Consider the following 18825-nt stretch of genomic DNA (forward strand, 5'->3'; position numbering starts at 1 on the left):
ATTTTATGGCGTCTGCGACCTTACCATTGGTGCTGGTGCTCGGAGGTGAAGCAGGTGGTGGTGTTCTGTCGCTCTCACTGCATTTGTTCATTCTTGCAGGTTTCTGTGTATTGTTGGAGGGTGAAAAATCTGAATCACTGGAATCAACTTCTGGCTCCCACTGCATATCAGAATCAGAGCTGCTGAGAGACTCATCTTCACTGTAGAACTGCTGAGGCGTTGGTGGTCGCAGAGACCTCACCTTATATTCAGGAAGTCTAGTCAACACTACCACTGGCTTTTTAAATGGTCTGGGACAGTCCAAGCCGTTTTGGCATAGTTTCCTCTTTCTGGCAGTTTCATTTACACAGCAAACTGAGTCATTTGGAGGCTCAAACATATGTTCTGCAAAGAAAAACACAAGTGTAAAATGTGATGTGCAATTAAGACAAAAAAAAAAATACAAAAGCAAAACTAAAACAAACATTATGTTTATGTTGCAGTCTAATTAGATGTTAAATTAATAAGAAACTTTTGATAACTTATTTTTTAAATACTCATTTTATTGTTCAATAAAAAGCTTAAGATACCATGTGGACATGGATGAGATTTTTGGTCACTAGTACAATACATGGGTCATTTCATCTCCAATCCCGTTACTAAGAATTTCATGTCACAATACATTTTGTGTGTTTTATTTTGCATTACCATTAAATACAACTACATACAATATACACTTTTGATACCTCTGTCCCAATTTACAGATCCTGATTCGTTTTATGATAAGAGACATTAAAGACAATTTCAGGTGCTTATCTTTAACAGTTTTTTTTTAGATATTCATATTTAAACATTGTCTCAGACTTTGAAGGGCAAGCAAACATGCTGGATGGAAGTCGAAAGAACATTTTTCAGATCTATAGCTTGAAAATTACATGATATATGAAACTAAAATTTTAAAGCAATGATTTTGTACAGTGATGTGAAAAAGCGTTTGCATCTTTCCTGATTTCCTTTTTTTTTGGGCATGTTCATCATACTACATGCACTACACCTCGCCTCGGTGTAGTTCTTTCCAAATATATTTTAGTATTTTAGCTTGTGACTACATTTGCAAATCGAGAGTTTTGATTTACTCTCATGGGACTGGTGAGGGACCAGACAAAGAGAGAGTCAAAAGACCCTTATGAGTGAATAATCTAGGGAATAGTTCAGGGGAGGTGTGTGCCTGGTGGTTGGCCCTTGGCCCATTAGGTCTGGCTGGGAGCAGTCCGAAGCAAGGATAAGTCCAAACTCTGGACTATGAATTTTTTTTGGCAAATGGTCAAGTGGAAGGCTCAAAGTCATATAACAACAACATACTTACTTTCATCCTCACATTCATAATCCAACAGGTTTTCTTCTGTCTTCAAGGACTCCTCACATTCATAATCCAACAGGTTTTCTTCTGTCTTCAAGGACTCCTGAAGTAACAATGTTTTCGTCTCCAACTGATCCACAGTCATAATCATAGCCATGGCCACTATAACAAAAATCAAACATTGGAGCTTTCAGTCATTTATTAAAGCTTCTGTACAAAGATAAGTGTAAGCAGACGAGTTGCTGCCCCAAGGGGAGAAGTTTAAATATTTTGGGGTCTTATTGACAATTAGGGTAACTTCTGCAGTGTTGCGGATTCTGTATTGGCGTGGTGAAGAGAGAGCACAGCATAGACGCAAAGCTGTCAATTCACTATCTATGACCATACCTTCACCTATGGTCACGAGATGTGAGTAGTGAACTTTGATATCCCCAAAGGTCAGCTGGACTTTCCCTTTGCAAACGACTGAACTCCTCATCCTTTCAACAGGGACAGTAGGGCCACTACTCTTTCGCACCAAAAGGCACCAGTTAAAGTGGTTCAGGCATCTAACCAGTTCCCCTCCTGGATGAGGTGATCTGGGCATATCCAACCAGGAAGTGCCCTCGAAGGTAGACCCACAAGCTCCTAATTACATCTCTAGCCTGACCCGGTATTGCCCCAGGTGACCTGAAGGAGGTGGTGTAGTACATGTGGTCGGTCTGGGCCCAGGACCCAGGACTGAATAAATGACAAAATAAATAGACTACCTGACACAAGAGTTTATTATGAGCACCTTGGGGTTCTCTTGTATGGTTTTCTAGTAACACGATAAAAAATAACTACGCCACTTTATAAAAAAAACAAACAAACAAAAACACACACACACACAGCTTAACCGGGGAAAAATACTACATGTACTGTAGAAAATAAAGACATGAATGCAGGAAAAAAATGAGTCAGTTAACACGGCCGTTTAATAAACGCGTTCACGTGTGTTTTGACTTCTTTCCGTTAGCTTTTCTTTAGTACAACAAATGCCGTTAGCTTAACTGTTCCTTTTTACGGCTGAAAGTTAACCTAACGATCACGATTGTTCTTATAACCAAGCACACAGACTTACCTGTTGTTGTATCCCGAATATCCACCTTAAAAATCACAAAGGTCTGGTCCTTTTTGTGAGCAGAAGCAATTAAAAGCTAAAAATCGGTCGCTCGAGCTAGCTAACTTCCTTTAGCACTGACAGGCTACGTACAAAAGGAAACAAAGAAACATACCGTTAAACTTCCTTTCAGATTTTGCATCGCAAAAGTATTTAAATTACACAAAACAACTCGCACTACGATTCTTTTTTGCTACTTAGACGTGTACGAAAATAGGAACCATTCCAAAATTTGCTTTCATACTTTGTGGCAACTAGGCCCCAAAACAAGTAGGTTGCCCGCGAGAATGACGCAAGTTTGATTTTACCCAGGCATCCTTGTGGCTGCCTGGGGTCCTGAGCTACGACGTGATAGGTCAGGATTTGGTTGCAGTAAGTCTCCTTCAGCTCGCCCTCCAACCGGTGACGCCTTCCTCGGTTTTGCGTTGTGAGGAATATTTGTAATAAAAACCACTTTCCTACGCCGCTAGCATCATCTTCCACTGGTAAGAGACTCCTTAATTTAGGCTTACGATGTTATTCTTCTTCACAGCACGGATTAATCAGTTGTGAAGCGCTTGACACACACCGGCACTCTCCAGGCTAGCAAAGTTAGCTGCTAGCTTTAGCTGCGCCTGACACATGTCGCGTGGAATACTGGCCAGTTTTGCTGTTATGCGCTTAATGCTGCTAAAATGTAAGATGTGTGGCTTAAAAGCACTTTAGGAAAACATTCACAACTTTAACATTAGCTATGCTTTGGTTATCCACTACGTAGAATGGTTGGTTATCCATGCTACTAGAGGACTCCTTGAGCGAACGATCATTTTAAGTAACACATCTCCCAGAACAGGCATGTACCTCGCCACGCCTAGCTGTGACTGTCAGTTAATGCGTAGGAGTAGTTTAATTAGAGCCAGGCCCGCTGCCTCTTATCAGTCAGATAGGCTGCTTTCACCATAGAGTTGTAGACTGTATTCTGACGAGCACAGTACTACAAGTTTGACTTTGCTGCAGTGTACATTGCTCATCAGGTCATCAGCGGGATGGTGAAATGGTTATAACTCCTCAATGCAAGGCTTAGTTTTCATTACAGATGTCAAAACTTTAGAAAGAGTAGATTATTATGCTGAAGATGTCCTCCAGACTCTGACAGTATTTCACACTTCGATGGGATAAAATGTGAAAGCAACGTCTACCTATTATATTCATGTACAGTTTCCATTCACATCATAAACAGACACAAGTACAGCTACCCACTGTGACCACTTGTGAAAAAGCAAGCAGAAAGGAGCTTCGTTTATTAAAAATTAAGATAATTGTACCACAGTATGTTAATTCTGTTCACAGATACAATGGCTGTGCCTCCTTCATATGCTGACCTGGGCAAGTCTGCCAAGGACATCTTCAACAAAGGCTATGGTATGATTTGATTTTTGAAGGTTTGGCCAATGTGTTAAAATTGTAGGAAAGCTTTAAAATAATTTGAAAAAAAAAATCAATGTGTCTTTCCTTAAGGATTTGGCCAGGTGAAGCTTGATGTCAAGACAAAGTCAGCCAGCGGAGTGGTAAGATTTCTTTCGTCATTTTATTTGTGAGCCAAAAACTGCAATAAGAGCGCAGCCTTATGGTAATTTGATGCCAAAGCAATTTGTCCTTATGCTTGTTGTTGGCATTTTTTCTAAAATTGCCTCTTACAGGAATTCAAAACATCTGGCTTCTCCAACACTGATACCAGCAAAGTCGTGGGAAGTCTGGAAACTAAATACAAGCGGTCAGAATATGGCCTGACCTTCACTGAGAAGTGGAATACCGACAACACCTTGGGAACAGAAATCACCGTTGAAGATCAGGTTAGGAATGTATTCATTTGCTGTTATTTAACAACATGTCACAGAAAAGCAAATATATATATATATACACACACACACACACACACACACACACTCTAAAGATGACCACACAGCATTCATTAGTGATTTATTATTGTTTCTTACAGATTGCCAAAGGACTGAAGTTGACTTTTGACACAACCTTCTCACCAAACACTGGGTAAGATGAATCAAATGAAAATTTCTGTGAATTCTTATTGAAATCTTAATGAATGAATCTTGTTATGACCATCGTTTCTTTAGACTAGTAATTATAGGAGCCAGATCTTTGCTCCATGTCCTTCTGAGAGTTGTTGTTGCTGGTTATGTGACCTTAATCAGAGTATGGAGGTAGTCTTTTTAAAAAGCCATTACAGAGACTGGCTCTCAGTCATTCCTATTTAGTTATTTTTACTTTACTTTTTACTTAAATGTGCTTTAGCAGTTAGTTGAACGTCATTAGAAGAAATATGTTGGACTTTACTATGCTGCTCATATGGTGAGGCAACAACAAGTAAGCTTTCTTTCTGGAGTATATAAATCACATGAGGAAAGGGAACATGGCCCAGAGGAAGCGTGTCATCTTTCATAGTGAGGGTGGAGTTACGTGGCTACATGGAGACAGCATGTTTACAGCTACAGTGTCATGCTAAAACTAAACACCACTGCTGAGACAAATGGGTTTTTATTATTATACCATGAGAAATGTAACCTCTCAGCTGGACTTGATTTAAAAGTTTTTATTTGAGTTTTAGTTTAGAAAACTGACTTTTTTTTCTCATCAACAGCAAGAAGAGCGGCAAAGTTAAGGCTGCCTACAAGCGTGAGTACGTCAACTTGGGCTGCGATGTTGACTTTGACTTTGCTGGCCCCACCATCCACGGAGCTGCTGTCATTGGATACGAGGGATGGCTCGCTGGTTACCAGATGAGCTTTGACACCGCCAAATCAAAAATGGCGCGCAACAACTTTGCCATTGGCTACAAGACGGGAGACTTCCAACTGCATACCAATGTGTAAGTAGAGATCATGTTTTACTCATTTGGATTTTAATTTTAAAATGTTTTCCCCAAATTTATAATAAATAATTTCAAAATAGTTCCAAAACCGCTGCCTAACTCTGAGAAATTGGAAGCATATGAGTTATAGTCAATTGACACTTTCTTAAGAAATCCCATATTTGGATTCTTGTTGCCTAAAATCTGTGTTATGATCTTTGAAGCAATGACGGTGCTGAGTTTGGTGGCTCCATCTACCAGAAGGTGAGCGACAATCTGGAGACTGCAGTCAACCTGGCATGGACTGCTGGCAGCAACAGCACACGCTTTGGTATTGCAGCCAAATACCAGCTGGACAACGATGCCTCCATCAGTGTAAGTAGTTGAGCACAGGGTTTCAGAATAACGTGGAAAAGGAAAAGTGATTGTCTTACACTGACTCTTAAATACTTTTTTTCCCTCCCCCACCCTTTAGGCTAAAGTGAACAACAATAGTCTTGTTGGTGTTGGGTACACCCAAACCCTTAGACCAGGTGAGTTGCTTTTCTACAGGTTCATCAACTGCTGAAAAGTTAATTAACATCTATTCTTACGACACGTATTAATCTTGTATCCTTTAATCTAACGCTGTTCCACACAGAAGTTTAGACTTGTTGATCTATATATAAATAAATGAACTGACCTAGGGCTGTTCGATATAACGATATATATATCTGATGAGGATCTAAAAACGTCTATCGTTTCATTTTACGCTATCGTTTGTTTCGTGGTGTCGCAAAATAAACAGTTTACAGTAATATTTTTTCATTGTTTTGATGGTCACTGTAGTGGCTATATTAATTTCTTAAAGTTCTCTCTTTCTCTTATATTTAATGTAACCACACTACGGACAGACAAGCGCCTGTTTTTATGCGTCGTCGTTAGCAACAACGACGGTAACGCCATCGCATGTCCGCTTGTTTATGTTCCACATAAACCTTTCACAATAAAGCTCAAGATCCTGTTAAAAGAGAAGTAAAAAAAGAGCCGCCAGGTGCTAAAAAATAAACCTTAGACTCAAACGTTAGAACAGGCTTTTCCCCGCAGCACGCCGTGTAATAAATACTCACAAAGAAAATGGCGGCTGTTACAACTTATGTCTAAAAATGTATAGTTTCATGCATCTGTTAAAACACTCGACTCCAGCTACATGACGCGCAGCTGGAAACACTTCCTTCACAGAATTTACAGAAAATGTTAAATTTTTGTGATTTATAGGTTATCAGGACGATAGAATTCTTATATCGGGATATGAGATTTTGGTCATATCGCACAGCCCTAAACTGACCTATAACAGAGACATTTATAGAAACACTTAACCGCCTACGTTTTTCTCACAAGTATCAGAATGTGATTTAAGCAAGGAATGTTGTAACGGTTAATGTGAGTTCATCTTGTGTGCAGGTGTGAAACTCACCCTTTCTGGTATGGTCGACGGAAAGAACATCAACGCAGGAGGCCACAAGCTGGGTCTTGGTTTGGAATTGGAAGCCTAAGCTTTCCTCATACTGGAAGGACTAGGGAATATCAGAAGAACCTGGCCTTAAATGTCATGTCCAACTCAAGCCAGCAAGGGGATATCTTGGAGAGAATGGTTCAAAGGCTACTGCAACAAACTCTTGAGTACCACTTCAAGTTGGTGCTTCTGTCAGTGGTACATTTTATCTTTTGTTGCTTTTTACTTTGTAGTCACATCTGTTCAAGAGACAGTTCTTGGCATAATATTTATAAATCATGTCATTGTTCCTGTCCAGCACTGCCATAATAATCCGATAAATACAATCACTTTGTCATCAATTCTGTGTGGCTTTATTGTGATAATCCAAGACACTCCTCTTTATTTTTTTTTATGTGTAAACATCAATACATTGATCTGTGGGGAGCATTGTCATACTTGCTCTGAATTCACACTCATGACCATCTGATATTCCTTTGTCATCCAGTTATTTGCAACCTTGTTAAGTACACTAGTACACTACCTTTTTTTTTTTTTTTTTTTTCCTGCTAATATTTAAATGTGGTCGAAACCTACCTGTCGATGCACACAAGGACAAAATAAATCCCTGTGATGTTTTGTTTTGCTTTGTCCATTGCAGTTTTTCATGTTCTGTTAAAGCTGCACATGTTACCTTCCCTAAAACTTGATAGTTTGGGGGGTTGCTTAAAGTTGGAACTGCAAGTTTGAAAGACACCTGTGTACAAGGCCAAACAAACGGGAACAAGCTTTTGTTTCTGTACGAACAGATCTGGGAGACGCATCATTGATGTTCTTAGTAATGCCAAACTGTCAATCTCTAGAACAAGAGTTCTCACTTGAAGTTGCACGTGTACACCCTCAAAAGTGCTTCCCTACTCAGAGCAAAGAGCCCACTGGAAGGTCCTTCTGTGTGTGTATTAATTTTCAATAAAGTCTTTGAACTCCACAAACGTACTCTAGTAGTCGATGGTAGCTTACCACTAACCATACCATATTTATTAACTGGTTAATATTAAACTTTGAAAGAGGATCAGGGTCTCTTAGCTCAGTCAAATTTGCTTGCTTATCTGACTTGTGAATACCTCTTAAATGAGGCAAAATATTTTAAGAAACAAACTGTTAAGCCTCTGTCAAATTAAAGTTGTTCTGACAGAGCAGGAAAAAATAGTTCAAATATATTGCAAGAAAGGTAATTTAGTAATTCTGTAATCAGACTGTCAGCGTTTTTGCAGCACAGACAGCAGTCTCAACTTCCTTGAGTCTTCTGTGTGCTTTGAACACCAAAATTAAAGCACTTTATGCCATTCACCCTTCAGCCATCTAAGGTTGTCAGATTTAATGAGGACCATCAACTGCTTCAAGTCTTGCGAAGGTGATTGAAGTTGGAGCTAGCATGCCACTTGAGGGCTTTTTTTGTGTGTGTATGTGTGTTGCTTAGTTATTCAGAGTCTTTTAAGTGATATTTTGGGAAGGATGATAGATGATTTTACTGTCAAACCCACATTCATCTGATATATTTAGTAGACGGAAACTGGGGGAAAGTTCTGGAAATATCAAGTCCAGTAGAGAATGATATGGTATAAAATATCAAAAACAGATGTTGAGCACAGAGTGGACACCGTTGAACAATCAATAAACTAACGAACAAGCAACAGCACGACATGAGAGAATCAATCCTCATGGAAGCCTACAACTCCTTTCCTTTCCAAAAAAGTTGGGATTTTGTGTAAAATGCAAAAAATAAATACAAACTTATTTTTAATCATTTAAAAAGAAAGGTTTTAAAATGAAAATACAGCTGATTTCATGTGATATGTCTCCTAATTGTACTAGCAGGTTTAATTCTTTAGGTATAGGCTTAAAAGGAATGTCACATTTATGCATTCAAAATCAAAGTAAGTGAAGTAGCTTCATTAGAAGCGTTTAATATGTTTAGAGCATCACAGTAGCAATCAGTGTAAACAGTATGTATGTTACGAGCTAGCTGTTTCATAAATATAACAGCTCCATTCACAGTAAGAATCAGAGGATCTTTTAATCTCACATTTATTTGTCAGCACATACCAAAGCAGATAATGATGGACAAAAAAAAATTAAAGGCAGCTTTCATTTTACATTCATACATGTTTTGTCGTGATTCAAAGGGATTTTTTGATACATCACAAGCTGATTTAAGGTTCAGAGGCAAGACTCCAGCAAACATTAGAGAAATTGTGTTCTCTGTGTTGGAAAAGAAGTTGCAGCCTTGAGATTTGTTCTCTTTGCTTGACTCTGCTTCATGCTTGAATTAGATAAGCCATTCTCTTTTTGTTTGCCTGATATTTGCCTGTTTAAACTGCTGTCTCATTAAATGGAAGCATTCTTCACATCTTCCATAACCCTGTTTTGGTTTTATTGCCCTTGTGTTTCTCTGACTTTACACTGTCCACCTTCCAAGTATTACCTTAAGGATCATTTACGATCGGCGTCATCAGACCCCTTTGGTTGCTGTGCTTGGTTTCTGTCTGCTGCCCCCTGATGAAACTCATTGATTTCTGCAGTTAAGGTTGTTTTTTCCTTTGGCACTGCAGATTGAACCGTTTGAATTCTATCCCCAGCATTTGCTTGTAGACTTTCCACTTTAGGAAGACTTTTTACATTAGATGTAAGAGATGATTCTTTCTCTTGGTCTTTATTGCTATCATTACTTGTATCTTGAATGCTTTTTGCTACTTTGTGCTCAGCTGCAGCATCAGATTTGCTGCTTTCCTTTGGCTCTGTATCAGCATGTTCCTTTCTCTCATTCACAAGTGCTGTATGTGAATTTAATTGAGCAGTCAAACCTGTGGCCTTCTCATCTGTCTCAGAATTAAGATTAACCATATCCTGAACCTGAATAGCGTTGCCTAGCTCTTGAGTTTTTTCTGATTGTTCAGACTCATGAACAGAGATTTCGCCAACAGACTTATTTGCAAGAGCTGAGGTCAAACTTATTTTCTCACCATGTCCTTGATCACATGCCACAGATTTGTTCTCAGTATTAACTTGGAGTTTATCATAAAGTTTAACAGAAAGCTCTGTCTGAGCCTTTTCCACTGTAACTGTTGTCATATCCACCTTTTCTGTGCTTTCAGCTTTTTCTTGATGCTCAAGCTCTTCAACAACAAAGCTTTCACCCAATAAATCTTCCTTTTGTGCAACTTTATCTATGCTGTTCTCTTCGTCATTCTCAGCCACTTCAGTCTCCTGTGACCCTTCTTTATTTTTATAACCCTGATCATCCTGATCAGGACTCTCTTTACCCCCACCATCACGTCCATTCTCTTCATTTACCACTGATACTTGATTCTGCTGACTGTCAGATATCTGGTCACCTTCTCTCTCTCTCGTATCTTTGCTATCATTCTCTTTCTTACCGCTCCCTCTCTCACTTTTGGAACATCCCTGCTCATTATTTCCCTCTTCTGAGCCTGTATCCTCAAATTCTGACATCTCAATTTCCCTGGTGGTCTCTGTTATGATTTCCTCTACAAACTTGTAGTGGGGCTCTGCTCGCCTGCGTGGGCCTCCCGGTCGGTTATGGCAAGGAAGCGTGTAAATAGGGGACTGATGGTAGATATAGGGCAAAGAGATGTGTGTGTCTGACTCTGTGGACAGCCGAGCCTCCTCACCACAGAGAAGTTTCCTGCAGGACAAGAAAGACAAATCTTATGTTAAGTGTTGGTTGTCTTTTAAATGTCATCAAACACCTGACATTTCACCTAAAGTTTACCAAAGGCTGACCTCATACATGACACTGTAATGTAATGTTCTCCATCTAGACCCTTAAAAGAACTGTTCTCATTACATTACCAACTGACTGTTGCAGTAACATCATTTCCACAGCACTGCACTGTCATTGATTTCCCGGGACAATGAAGTTAGCTTCAGTCTAGGTAAATGCAGGGCTCTTAGTGCCTGATCAAAGCACTATGAGCTGCTTTAATCTAAGAGTCTGAAAAGTGGGATCTATGTGGAAGTCTATGGAGTACATAAATAATCTCTTTCCCGTAGAAGACAAAAGTTAGCCACCGTGATAATAATACCTGTAAGACAGTATCTCCACATCCAAAGCCATCTTCACGTTCAACAGATCCTGATATTCCCGCAGATAACCAGACATGTCGAATTTGCAACTAATGAGCTCATTTTCAAGTTCTTTGATTGTGTTCTAGGGCAGAAAAGATAACATTTGTTAAGTGAGCATATAAACAATGCGCACGGCTTAATTATAACATGAAAACCACTTTACCTGATAGTGAATAATTTCCTCCATGTGGCGATCCTCGACGTCATGAAGTTGCTTCTCCAACGCTTCTCTGGTACCTTTAGCGCAATCCAACTCGATGTTTTTGGCCTGCAAGCTCTTCCTGTACTGCTGAATCTCTTGCTGGCTCGCTTTTAAAGCCTTTCTCTTGGTGTCAACTGCCTCCGTTAATCTTGCAATCTGAGATCGGAAAGTTTCTCCTATCTGCTGAATGTCGGACGCGCTGTGACCTTCCAGCTGTGCCCTGATGTCTCGGAGTGCCGCAGTGACGCCAGGGTGTCCAAATTCGTGGTCTTTCACAGTTACTTGCGCTCCCTGGATTTGGTCCAATATCTCTGCCACCTGGGCCTCATGGTTGTTCTTCAGGAAGTGGATTTCATCTACGAGGGACTGCGCTTTCTTGTCCAGGTGTAGTTTAGCCTGATACGCGTCGCTGACGTCCTTCTTCAGGACCATGATTTTACTCTCAGTATCGGATCTGCTACGAACCTCTTGTTCACATTGCCGTCTCAAGGTGGAAAGCTCTTCCTCTAAATTCTGATGCTCAATATCAATCTGATGCTTCTGATGTGCAATTTCCTGAACCAGCTGTCTCATCTTCCTGACTTCTTCTCCATACTCCTCCTCTAAACAAGATGCGGGCTTTGCTTTGCCTCGTATCTCTTCAATTTCTCTCTCCAGCTCGTGGTTCTTGTGTTCCAGCTGGTGCACCTTCTCTATGAATCCCGCCAGCCGATCATTCAAGCCCTGCATCACTTCTTTGTCATTAAACTTTGCATGTACATTTACCGGGTTGGTCCAGTTCGTCCCCCTGATGGCGACACCGCTATCCGGTCGCAAATGTCTAGCTTTTTGTTGTGAATCGAGCTCTTTTGCGATTCTGTGTGCGTTGCAGAGTCTGTTATCCATGCTGTGAATCGTGTCGGCGCTGTAAAGGTGCAGTAAAGAGAGGCTCCACGAGGGTTTTTATAACCGTCGCCATATGCTAGGTATGCAGAATGGAGCTGTCCACGGTGCTGAGAGGGTGTAGCATCAGCTAATACCTGATCAGCGCTTACACCACATTTTAAGCATGTGACGCCGGTAACATGACCATTCAACATCATCAACATCATCATCATCATCATCAACAACAACAACATTATAACAATCTGTACAGCGTCGTTGTATGTACCTATTCTCCTATTTTCATAAAGTAATTGGACAGATTCAGATTGGCGTAATTAATTAGTATGAATTTTAGGAATATTTTTAATATTTCCAGCAATTAACTACATAACTACATGTACCTTTCTCCCTACCCTCCACCCTCAAATTCTGTTTTATCTTTTGAGATGCTTTACAAGCAGCTGCCTTCTGCTGCCTTCAGCTGCTGATTGTTTGTCTTCAAAGAGTGAGAGACATGTTCGTTTGCACTGAGGTCAGGTAACTAATTCAGCCATTCGACAACATTTCATTTCTTTGCCAGGTAACACCCTTGGATTGCTTTCTCAGTATGTTTTGGGTCATTAGCCATTTGTACTGTGAAGCACTATCACATTTGGTTTTCATCATTTGACTGAATCTCAGGAGAAAGTGAAGTCTTGCATGCTTCAGAATTCATCCTGTGACGTCTGTCAGCAGTTACATCATGAATAAAGGCCAGTGATGCAGGTCAAGGTTCAAAGTTCTTTATTGTCATCCATCATGGAGAAATAAGACAGGATGAGATGAAGCGGATGAAGATGGATGGATGGATGGATGGAGATGAAGTTACTGAGGTCTCAGTGCTCATAATGATTAGAATAAGTAACGACCTAATTAAAATATAATAAAAGTAATGTCAAGCTAAAAATATATATATAAATGTAATTAAAGAATAATACTAACATAAATAAAACACTTTTAAATGAATAAATGACCTATTAATTCCATTAAAAGTTTATTAAGTCCATTAAAAATACAGAATGCAAATTGTGTGTATTCAGAGGTGTGGCGGTTGGGTACTGTTCAGCAGTCTCACAGCATCTGGGAACAAAAGCTGTTCATCACCCTGGTGGACCTCGACTTGATGCTGCGCAGCCTCCGGCCTGAGGGGATTGGGAAACAGTGCCAGGTGGGTGGATTCTCTCATGATGCAGGTTGCTCTGTCCTTGTACCTGCTGGGTAAATGTGTGAGAGGGGAAGTAAGCTACATCTGATGGTCCTCTGTGCATCTTTAACCACCCGCTGCAGTGCCTGCTTCTCTGCCACAGTGCAGCTGCAGTTCCACACAGAGATGCAGGCAGTCAGTGTGTTCTCCACAACACACCTGTAGCAAGAACTGAGGGTGTTGGAGTTCAGCCCCACTGCCTAGGGCTTCCTCAAGAAATACAGCAATCAATGATGTTGTGTTCACGCCAGGTAAGGGTGTTGTTGAGGTGTATTCCCAGGTATTTGAAGCTGGAAACTCCATAACCGCCCCACTGATGTAGAGATAGTTTAATATCTGTCAAATTTAGCAATCATCCCTTAGTTTAGTTGATGTTTAAAATTAGGTTGTTCTCCTTACACCACAGCCCAAGTCTGTCTACCTTCTGCCTGTGGTGATGACGAGCACCAACACTGCTGTGTCACCTGTGAACTTCACTATGAGGTTATTGCCATAGTAAGCTCTGCGGTCATGTTCAGCTGTTGGTAGTGATACCCGACTAAGCCCCAGATGATGAGGTTTTATTTATGAGCCATTTTTTTCCTTCTCCCTCTTCTGCATTGCTTCAGTAAATGTTGATCTCAGTTTCATATGTCAACAGAATCTGGTTACCTCTGACCTTTTGCTCACCAGTCTATGCATTCTTTAGAAGAACACACCAAAGTGTTGTTCTGGAAACTTAAATGTTCTGATTGCTGACTGAACTCTGATTGAGCTCTGTTCCCTTTTTTCTGCTTCACTTTCACCAGCTGCATATCAGACTGCAATGAGACATCATTCCATGAAAATGGAATCAATTGCAGACCTATTCTCACCTAGTTTCCTATCTCTGCACTTCAATCACATGATGATTGCTGCTTTTGAAATCCAATGTGGTGCTATACAAAGGCAAAATTGCAATACTTGATACCAGTGCACTCTACTCTGTATAGTCAAATTTAAAAAAACAAAAAACTTATGCAACTAAAAGCACAAAACAATTATCAATGACGTAGTTTTCGTCTTTCCACTGGAAATTAATGTTGAAATGTCAGCACCATAACGTGGGCATTTTATCTTATAAAACACATGGAGACAGTAAAGACTGAAAAAATATAACACTCAATTTGATGTTAAATACACCAACAAAAGACTCAATATAAAGAATTTATGTGCTTTTATTTGATATCAGAACTGATGCACTGAAAAAATATGTCTGACCTATAACTAGAGATGTTAGCGTTTAATAGCAATAGTCAGGCCATCCCCCACAGTGAGCATGCTCAGTTCAATCCTCTGGTCCTTGTGTAGCTTCTTATTGAGCGCATCTAGACCTTGTGAGGTCAAGTCACTGGGAGCAGGATTCACAACCTTTCCATTCCACAGCACCTTCAAATACAACAACAACAGAGCTGTAAAAACATGCTGCACACCTCCCCGTTGTCAACACTGCAGCATGACTTCCCTAACAGAGTTTAATTGTGCTTCTGTGAAGTGGACTTACATTGTCAATTGCAATAATGCCCCCTTTTCGTATCAGCTCTAGAGACTTTTCATAGTATCTGTCATAGTTAAATTTATCAGCATCGATGAACACAAAGTCAAATGTCCCAGCTTCTCCAGCTGCTATCAGTTCATCTGGTGAAACAGAGATATAAATATATGTATTTATGGTTTAATTGCTTGTTTTTAAAGAAAGAAACAGACACAGATTTATGAAAGTGTTTACCCAGTGTCTTCATAGCGATTTGATGCCGAACATCTATCTTGTTTTCGACTCCCGCCTATGGAAAACGTTAAATAGCAGTAATTGAGAAAATCTGCAGGGATTTTTAAAGTGAGTGTTTGCAAAAGCTAAAAAAGGTATTGATTTTCCTGCTCAGCCGTGCCTTCTAATGTGACACACTTTCCTGAACAGACACCTTTTTACTGTCCAGACCACGGTGTTTTGTGAAGATGTACTGACAGTCTGAATGTACAGCATGCTGTCTTCAGCACAATTTAGCTCTGACAGAAGCAACAATCAGTCTTACTTAACTTGCAAAATGCCAAATTGTGGTGTTGTGCAAGTGTCTTGTGCTGTTCTTACCTCTTTAAAAAAGGGTTTGGCAATGTCTATGTAGGTGCTTTCTATTTCACAGGCAACCACACGTCCACTTTCTGGCATGGCCAAAGCCATATTCAGTGCATTGTACCCAGTGTACATCCCTGCATAATAATTTGAAGGAGAATCACTTTAGACTTGGATCTTCAGCATAACATGGATAACAGATAATACACCATCGAGGACCTGAATCTACAAACAGTTCAATATCTGTCAAATGTAACTTTGCTGCCTATTAAAAAGACTGAATTTGTAACATTTGATTTCCTCTGGATTAAATTTCCCAGTCACTGATTTAAATTTACAAAGTCTGAAAACCCCCAAACAAATCACTATATTCAAGATGATCAAAATAAGTAAATCTTTATTTAGTCAAAAGATGTGATTTAGTTGTGCGACTAAGCTGGTTGAAAAAAATCAGACAGCAAAGTTCAAGCCAAAAAAATCATTTTCAGACAAAAAAAATCAAGCAAGCATTAAATTATAATAAGTTGGAAGAATACTTAGAATGTCTTTATTATTATATTAATAATATTATTATTATTATGGGATTAGCACTTTGATACTAATTAGTACATTCAGCATTGGTATAATTATGAAATAGTTTAATTCCACAGTAGTTTTTGTTGCCTTTTAAAATGGCCTTTCTTTTTCTTTTTGGTCTCACTCACCAATTTCAATAGCTTTAGTGGCATTAATCAGCCTAATGAGATTTGCCATCAGTTGGGCTTGATCACTGGCAACCATCATTGTACTCCACTGGTCTTCAAGGGTTCTCTGAATTGAAAATATAAAGCAATTTAATATCCAGGTGAATAACCAGAAGAAGAAAAAACATAAAGTTTCAATACTTGACATTTATCATCAGTTTTTGGAACTTTACTAGAAGGATGAAACTCAGTTCTTCCTAAAGATATTGCTTCATTTGCTGTTTAAAAAAAAAGAAAGATAACAGCAGAGTGTGCTTTCGAGCTCGACTGTCCAAAGACACCAGATGTCAATCCAGCCGAACAACTGTGACATAACTGAAAAATATCCGATGGCTATAGCGCATGTTTCAGTTCATTCAAACAAGCCATTCAGTAGATCTTCATACATCAATTTGAGCATTATCATTGCGGAAGAGAGCATACCATAAGGGCTGAAATGTTTCATAACTGGATAAAGGTGGTAACTTCAGACAGCTTCATGTTGGCTTTGTCTCTGAGATAGTATACCCAGGCTCCATCAGCACACTACCACACATATAATGGTTTAGCTTTTCCTTTCATGCGTTACCTGTCTGTATATAATGTCTGACTAACATAATAGACAACACGCTCATTGTGTTGTTACACTGCATAAAACTAAGGTTGCATGCAGTTTGGTAAGGTTTTGTTGCACTATGCTGCCCTCTAGTGATCAAAGCTATTACTGCTTCAATCCTGTGTTAATTATCTTCTTTGTCTTCCTCCACTTGTATTGCCCTTGTTTAAATATAAGTATCAATAGATCATAAAAAAGTTGACTCAAACAGAAACTACACTAAAGCAGGAAATACATTTTATTCTAAGCAGGTACTTTAAAAAAAATATTCTGTTGTTGAATCAGATGGCAGTGAGACCTAAAGTTTGGGTGCCCCAACTTCAAAGACACAATCATCTTTAGTTTTTTAGCCTGGAGCATAAAATGACCACACGCCCTACACCTGACCTAAATAACCTGCTGGTGGCCTCAGCATGTAAATTAATGCTGGCAAAGCACGACTGCGCATGTTAAGTGAAAGGTGTTCAAGAGAATCCTGATCAATCCATTTGCCATATCCATTTATTTATCCTCGAGGGTGACACTGGGTGAGAGGCCGGGCCAAACCAGGACAGGTCGTAAAGAGACAGGCAGCCATAGACATTCACAAACACACATATGGGAAATTTAGAGTCACCACCTGATCTACTATTTATGCTTTTAAACTCTGGAAACAAAATTGCATTAACTGCAATTTAAAAACAACACGGTGAAGGTAACAAGAGAGGTTTTGGTTGGTTTCATCTTACTGAAAAAAGTCACGTATTTCTTGCTAAGATAAGTGGCAAATGTACATCATGAAATTAGTGATGAAGTTATCATCCAGTCTTTATGCTCGTCTGGTTACCTTACCAGTCTGAGTTTGGTGAGGACAGGGTGCTCCCTCAGTGAGTTGTTAGCTACATACTGAAGCACGGGATCAACATTCTCTATACCATGGATTTTCCCAGTAAAGGCAGATTTTCCCACACCTGACCAACAAAATATGAAACAGATGGAGATAACAGAGATATCCAAGAAACTGCAACCACACATCCTTACTTAAGTCATCACATACCTGTTAGTATGAGAGCGAGTCCAACACAGAAAAGCACTTTAATCTCTGCAGCCATTATCTTACTGCTGTGGGCTCTCGTAAAGAAACACAGGGCAGCTTCTTTGTTTGAATCTACCAGTTCTCACTGTGTCAGGCCTTTTTGTGCCAGCCTGTATTTGTTTTGGTTAACCTTTAAGAGGGTTTCGCTCAACGTATTGATTTGTAATGATATTGCAAAAGATAGCACAAGGTTGATGCATTTAGGAAAACACACGATGGAATGAAACTCAGAAAACAAAGCATAAGATGTACAACTACCTTTTAAATATATTTTTTAATAACTTGCATTTATTTATTTATTTAATTTATTTATTTAACAAATCTTTCTTAATGATTTTGAGATTTACCCGTGGTTGACAGTGAGTCCTCTAAAAATAGTACAGAAAGACTGTTGTATTTATAGTTTCCATCTATTAATCTGCACTTTATTACTGTGTAATAAACAATGCGAACAACTATTAGAAACTTGAATCTTTAATTCCCCATTATCCCCCTGTGTTAATTTATGTGCTAAAACAATTGAATAAAAACAACTAGTGGCCACCGTAAGAGGAAGAGTAACATCCTATGTTTTGCCACTTTAACAAAACGGCTTTATTCCCAAGCAAGATGCAGATTTGCAAAGCTGTAATATATGTAAGGTATCAAAATCACGACTTTCATTTTCATATAGCCATCAAAAATCAGCCATTTCATTTATTTCTGACAGCTATCTCTAAGATTTCATATCCGTTTATTGGGAAGATATGTGATCTGACACTTAATAATCCTTCATTGAGATTCAAGCGCATTTTCTTATTGTTTTCTAGCCTGCATTGCTGCCTCCTAGTGGTAGGTTGGCTAAAGAGGCTTTCTTTTTTGTTTTCCTTTGTAGTGTACTGAATGCATGTACTGGTACTGCCCTGCTTAATCTGACAGGCATTTGGGTATGTTGAGCACCACAACAGAGACATTAACAAAAATAATGAGAAAGTTAAGACCAAATGTTAAAGTTATTGTGATGTGGGAAAAAAATGTGGCTCCTCTGAAACTTGATCTATATTCTAACCTTGTTGAAAGGTAT

At 39.3% G+C, this 18825-nt stretch overlaps 4 protein-coding genes across 4 annotated transcripts in view; 1 reads left to right on the forward strand and 3 right to left on the reverse strand.

The window, feature by feature from the left end:
• The window catches only part of LOC102207547 (histone-lysine N-methyltransferase SETDB1-B-like), a 5662-nt gene extending 2937 nt beyond the window's left edge, over window positions 1-2725 (reverse strand). Inside the window, exons 1-4 of the mRNA XM_005744831.2 lie at window positions 2442-2725; window positions 1346-1501; window positions 242-384; window positions 25-160 (exon numbers count right to left, since the gene is read on the reverse strand). Of these exons, the coding sequence (XP_005744888.1) occupies window positions 25-160; window positions 242-384; window positions 1346-1496 (430 nt within the window). The 5' untranslated portion in view covers window positions 1497-1501; window positions 2442-2725. The remainder of the gene's footprint in view (window positions 1-24; window positions 161-241; window positions 385-1345; window positions 1502-2441) is intronic.
• Window positions 2726-2838: 113 nt separating this feature from the next.
• Window positions 2839-7790, forward strand: vdac2 (voltage-dependent anion channel 2). The gene is made up of 9 exons (XM_005744730.2): window positions 2839-2965; window positions 3810-3881; window positions 3978-4027; window positions 4160-4312; window positions 4459-4511; window positions 5119-5346; window positions 5553-5703; window positions 5804-5861; window positions 6772-7790. Exons 2-9 carry the CDS (start codon window positions 3815-3817, stop codon window positions 6861-6863), a joined length of 852 nt encoding a protein of 283 aa, XP_005744787.1. The 5' UTR covers window positions 2839-2965; window positions 3810-3814; the 3' UTR covers window positions 6864-7790.
• An 802-nt stretch (window positions 7791-8592) lies between these two features.
• Window positions 8593-12151, reverse strand: LOC102208546 (alpha-internexin). Its single transcript, XM_005744731.1, has 3 exons — window positions 11115-12151; window positions 10909-11033; window positions 8593-10508 (listed from the first exon to the last, which is right to left on the reverse strand). Exons 1-3 carry the CDS (start codon window positions 12036-12038, stop codon window positions 9296-9298), a joined length of 2262 nt encoding a protein of 753 aa, XP_005744788.1. The 5' UTR covers window positions 12039-12151; the 3' UTR covers window positions 8593-9295.
• Window positions 12152-14514: 2363 nt separating this feature from the next.
• comtd1 (catechol-O-methyltransferase domain containing 1) lies at window positions 14515-17778 on the reverse strand. Its single transcript, XM_005744832.1, has 7 exons — window positions 17724-17778; window positions 17519-17637; window positions 16054-16159; window positions 15368-15486; window positions 15008-15062; window positions 14783-14916; window positions 14515-14667 (listed from the first exon to the last, which is right to left on the reverse strand). Exons 1-7 carry the CDS (start codon window positions 17776-17778, stop codon window positions 14515-14517), a joined length of 741 nt encoding a protein of 246 aa, XP_005744889.1.
• Window positions 17779-18825: the final 1047 nt, after the last annotated feature.

The sequence above is a fragment of the Pundamilia nyererei genome, unplaced genomic scaffold, assembly GCF_000239375.1.
Source record: "Pundamilia nyererei isolate P.nyererei 1_Seehausen unplaced genomic scaffold, PunNye1.0 scaffold00149, whole genome shotgun sequence".
In the NCBI taxonomy this organism is placed as follows: Eukaryota; Metazoa; Chordata; class Actinopteri; order Cichliformes; family Cichlidae; genus Pundamilia; species Pundamilia nyererei.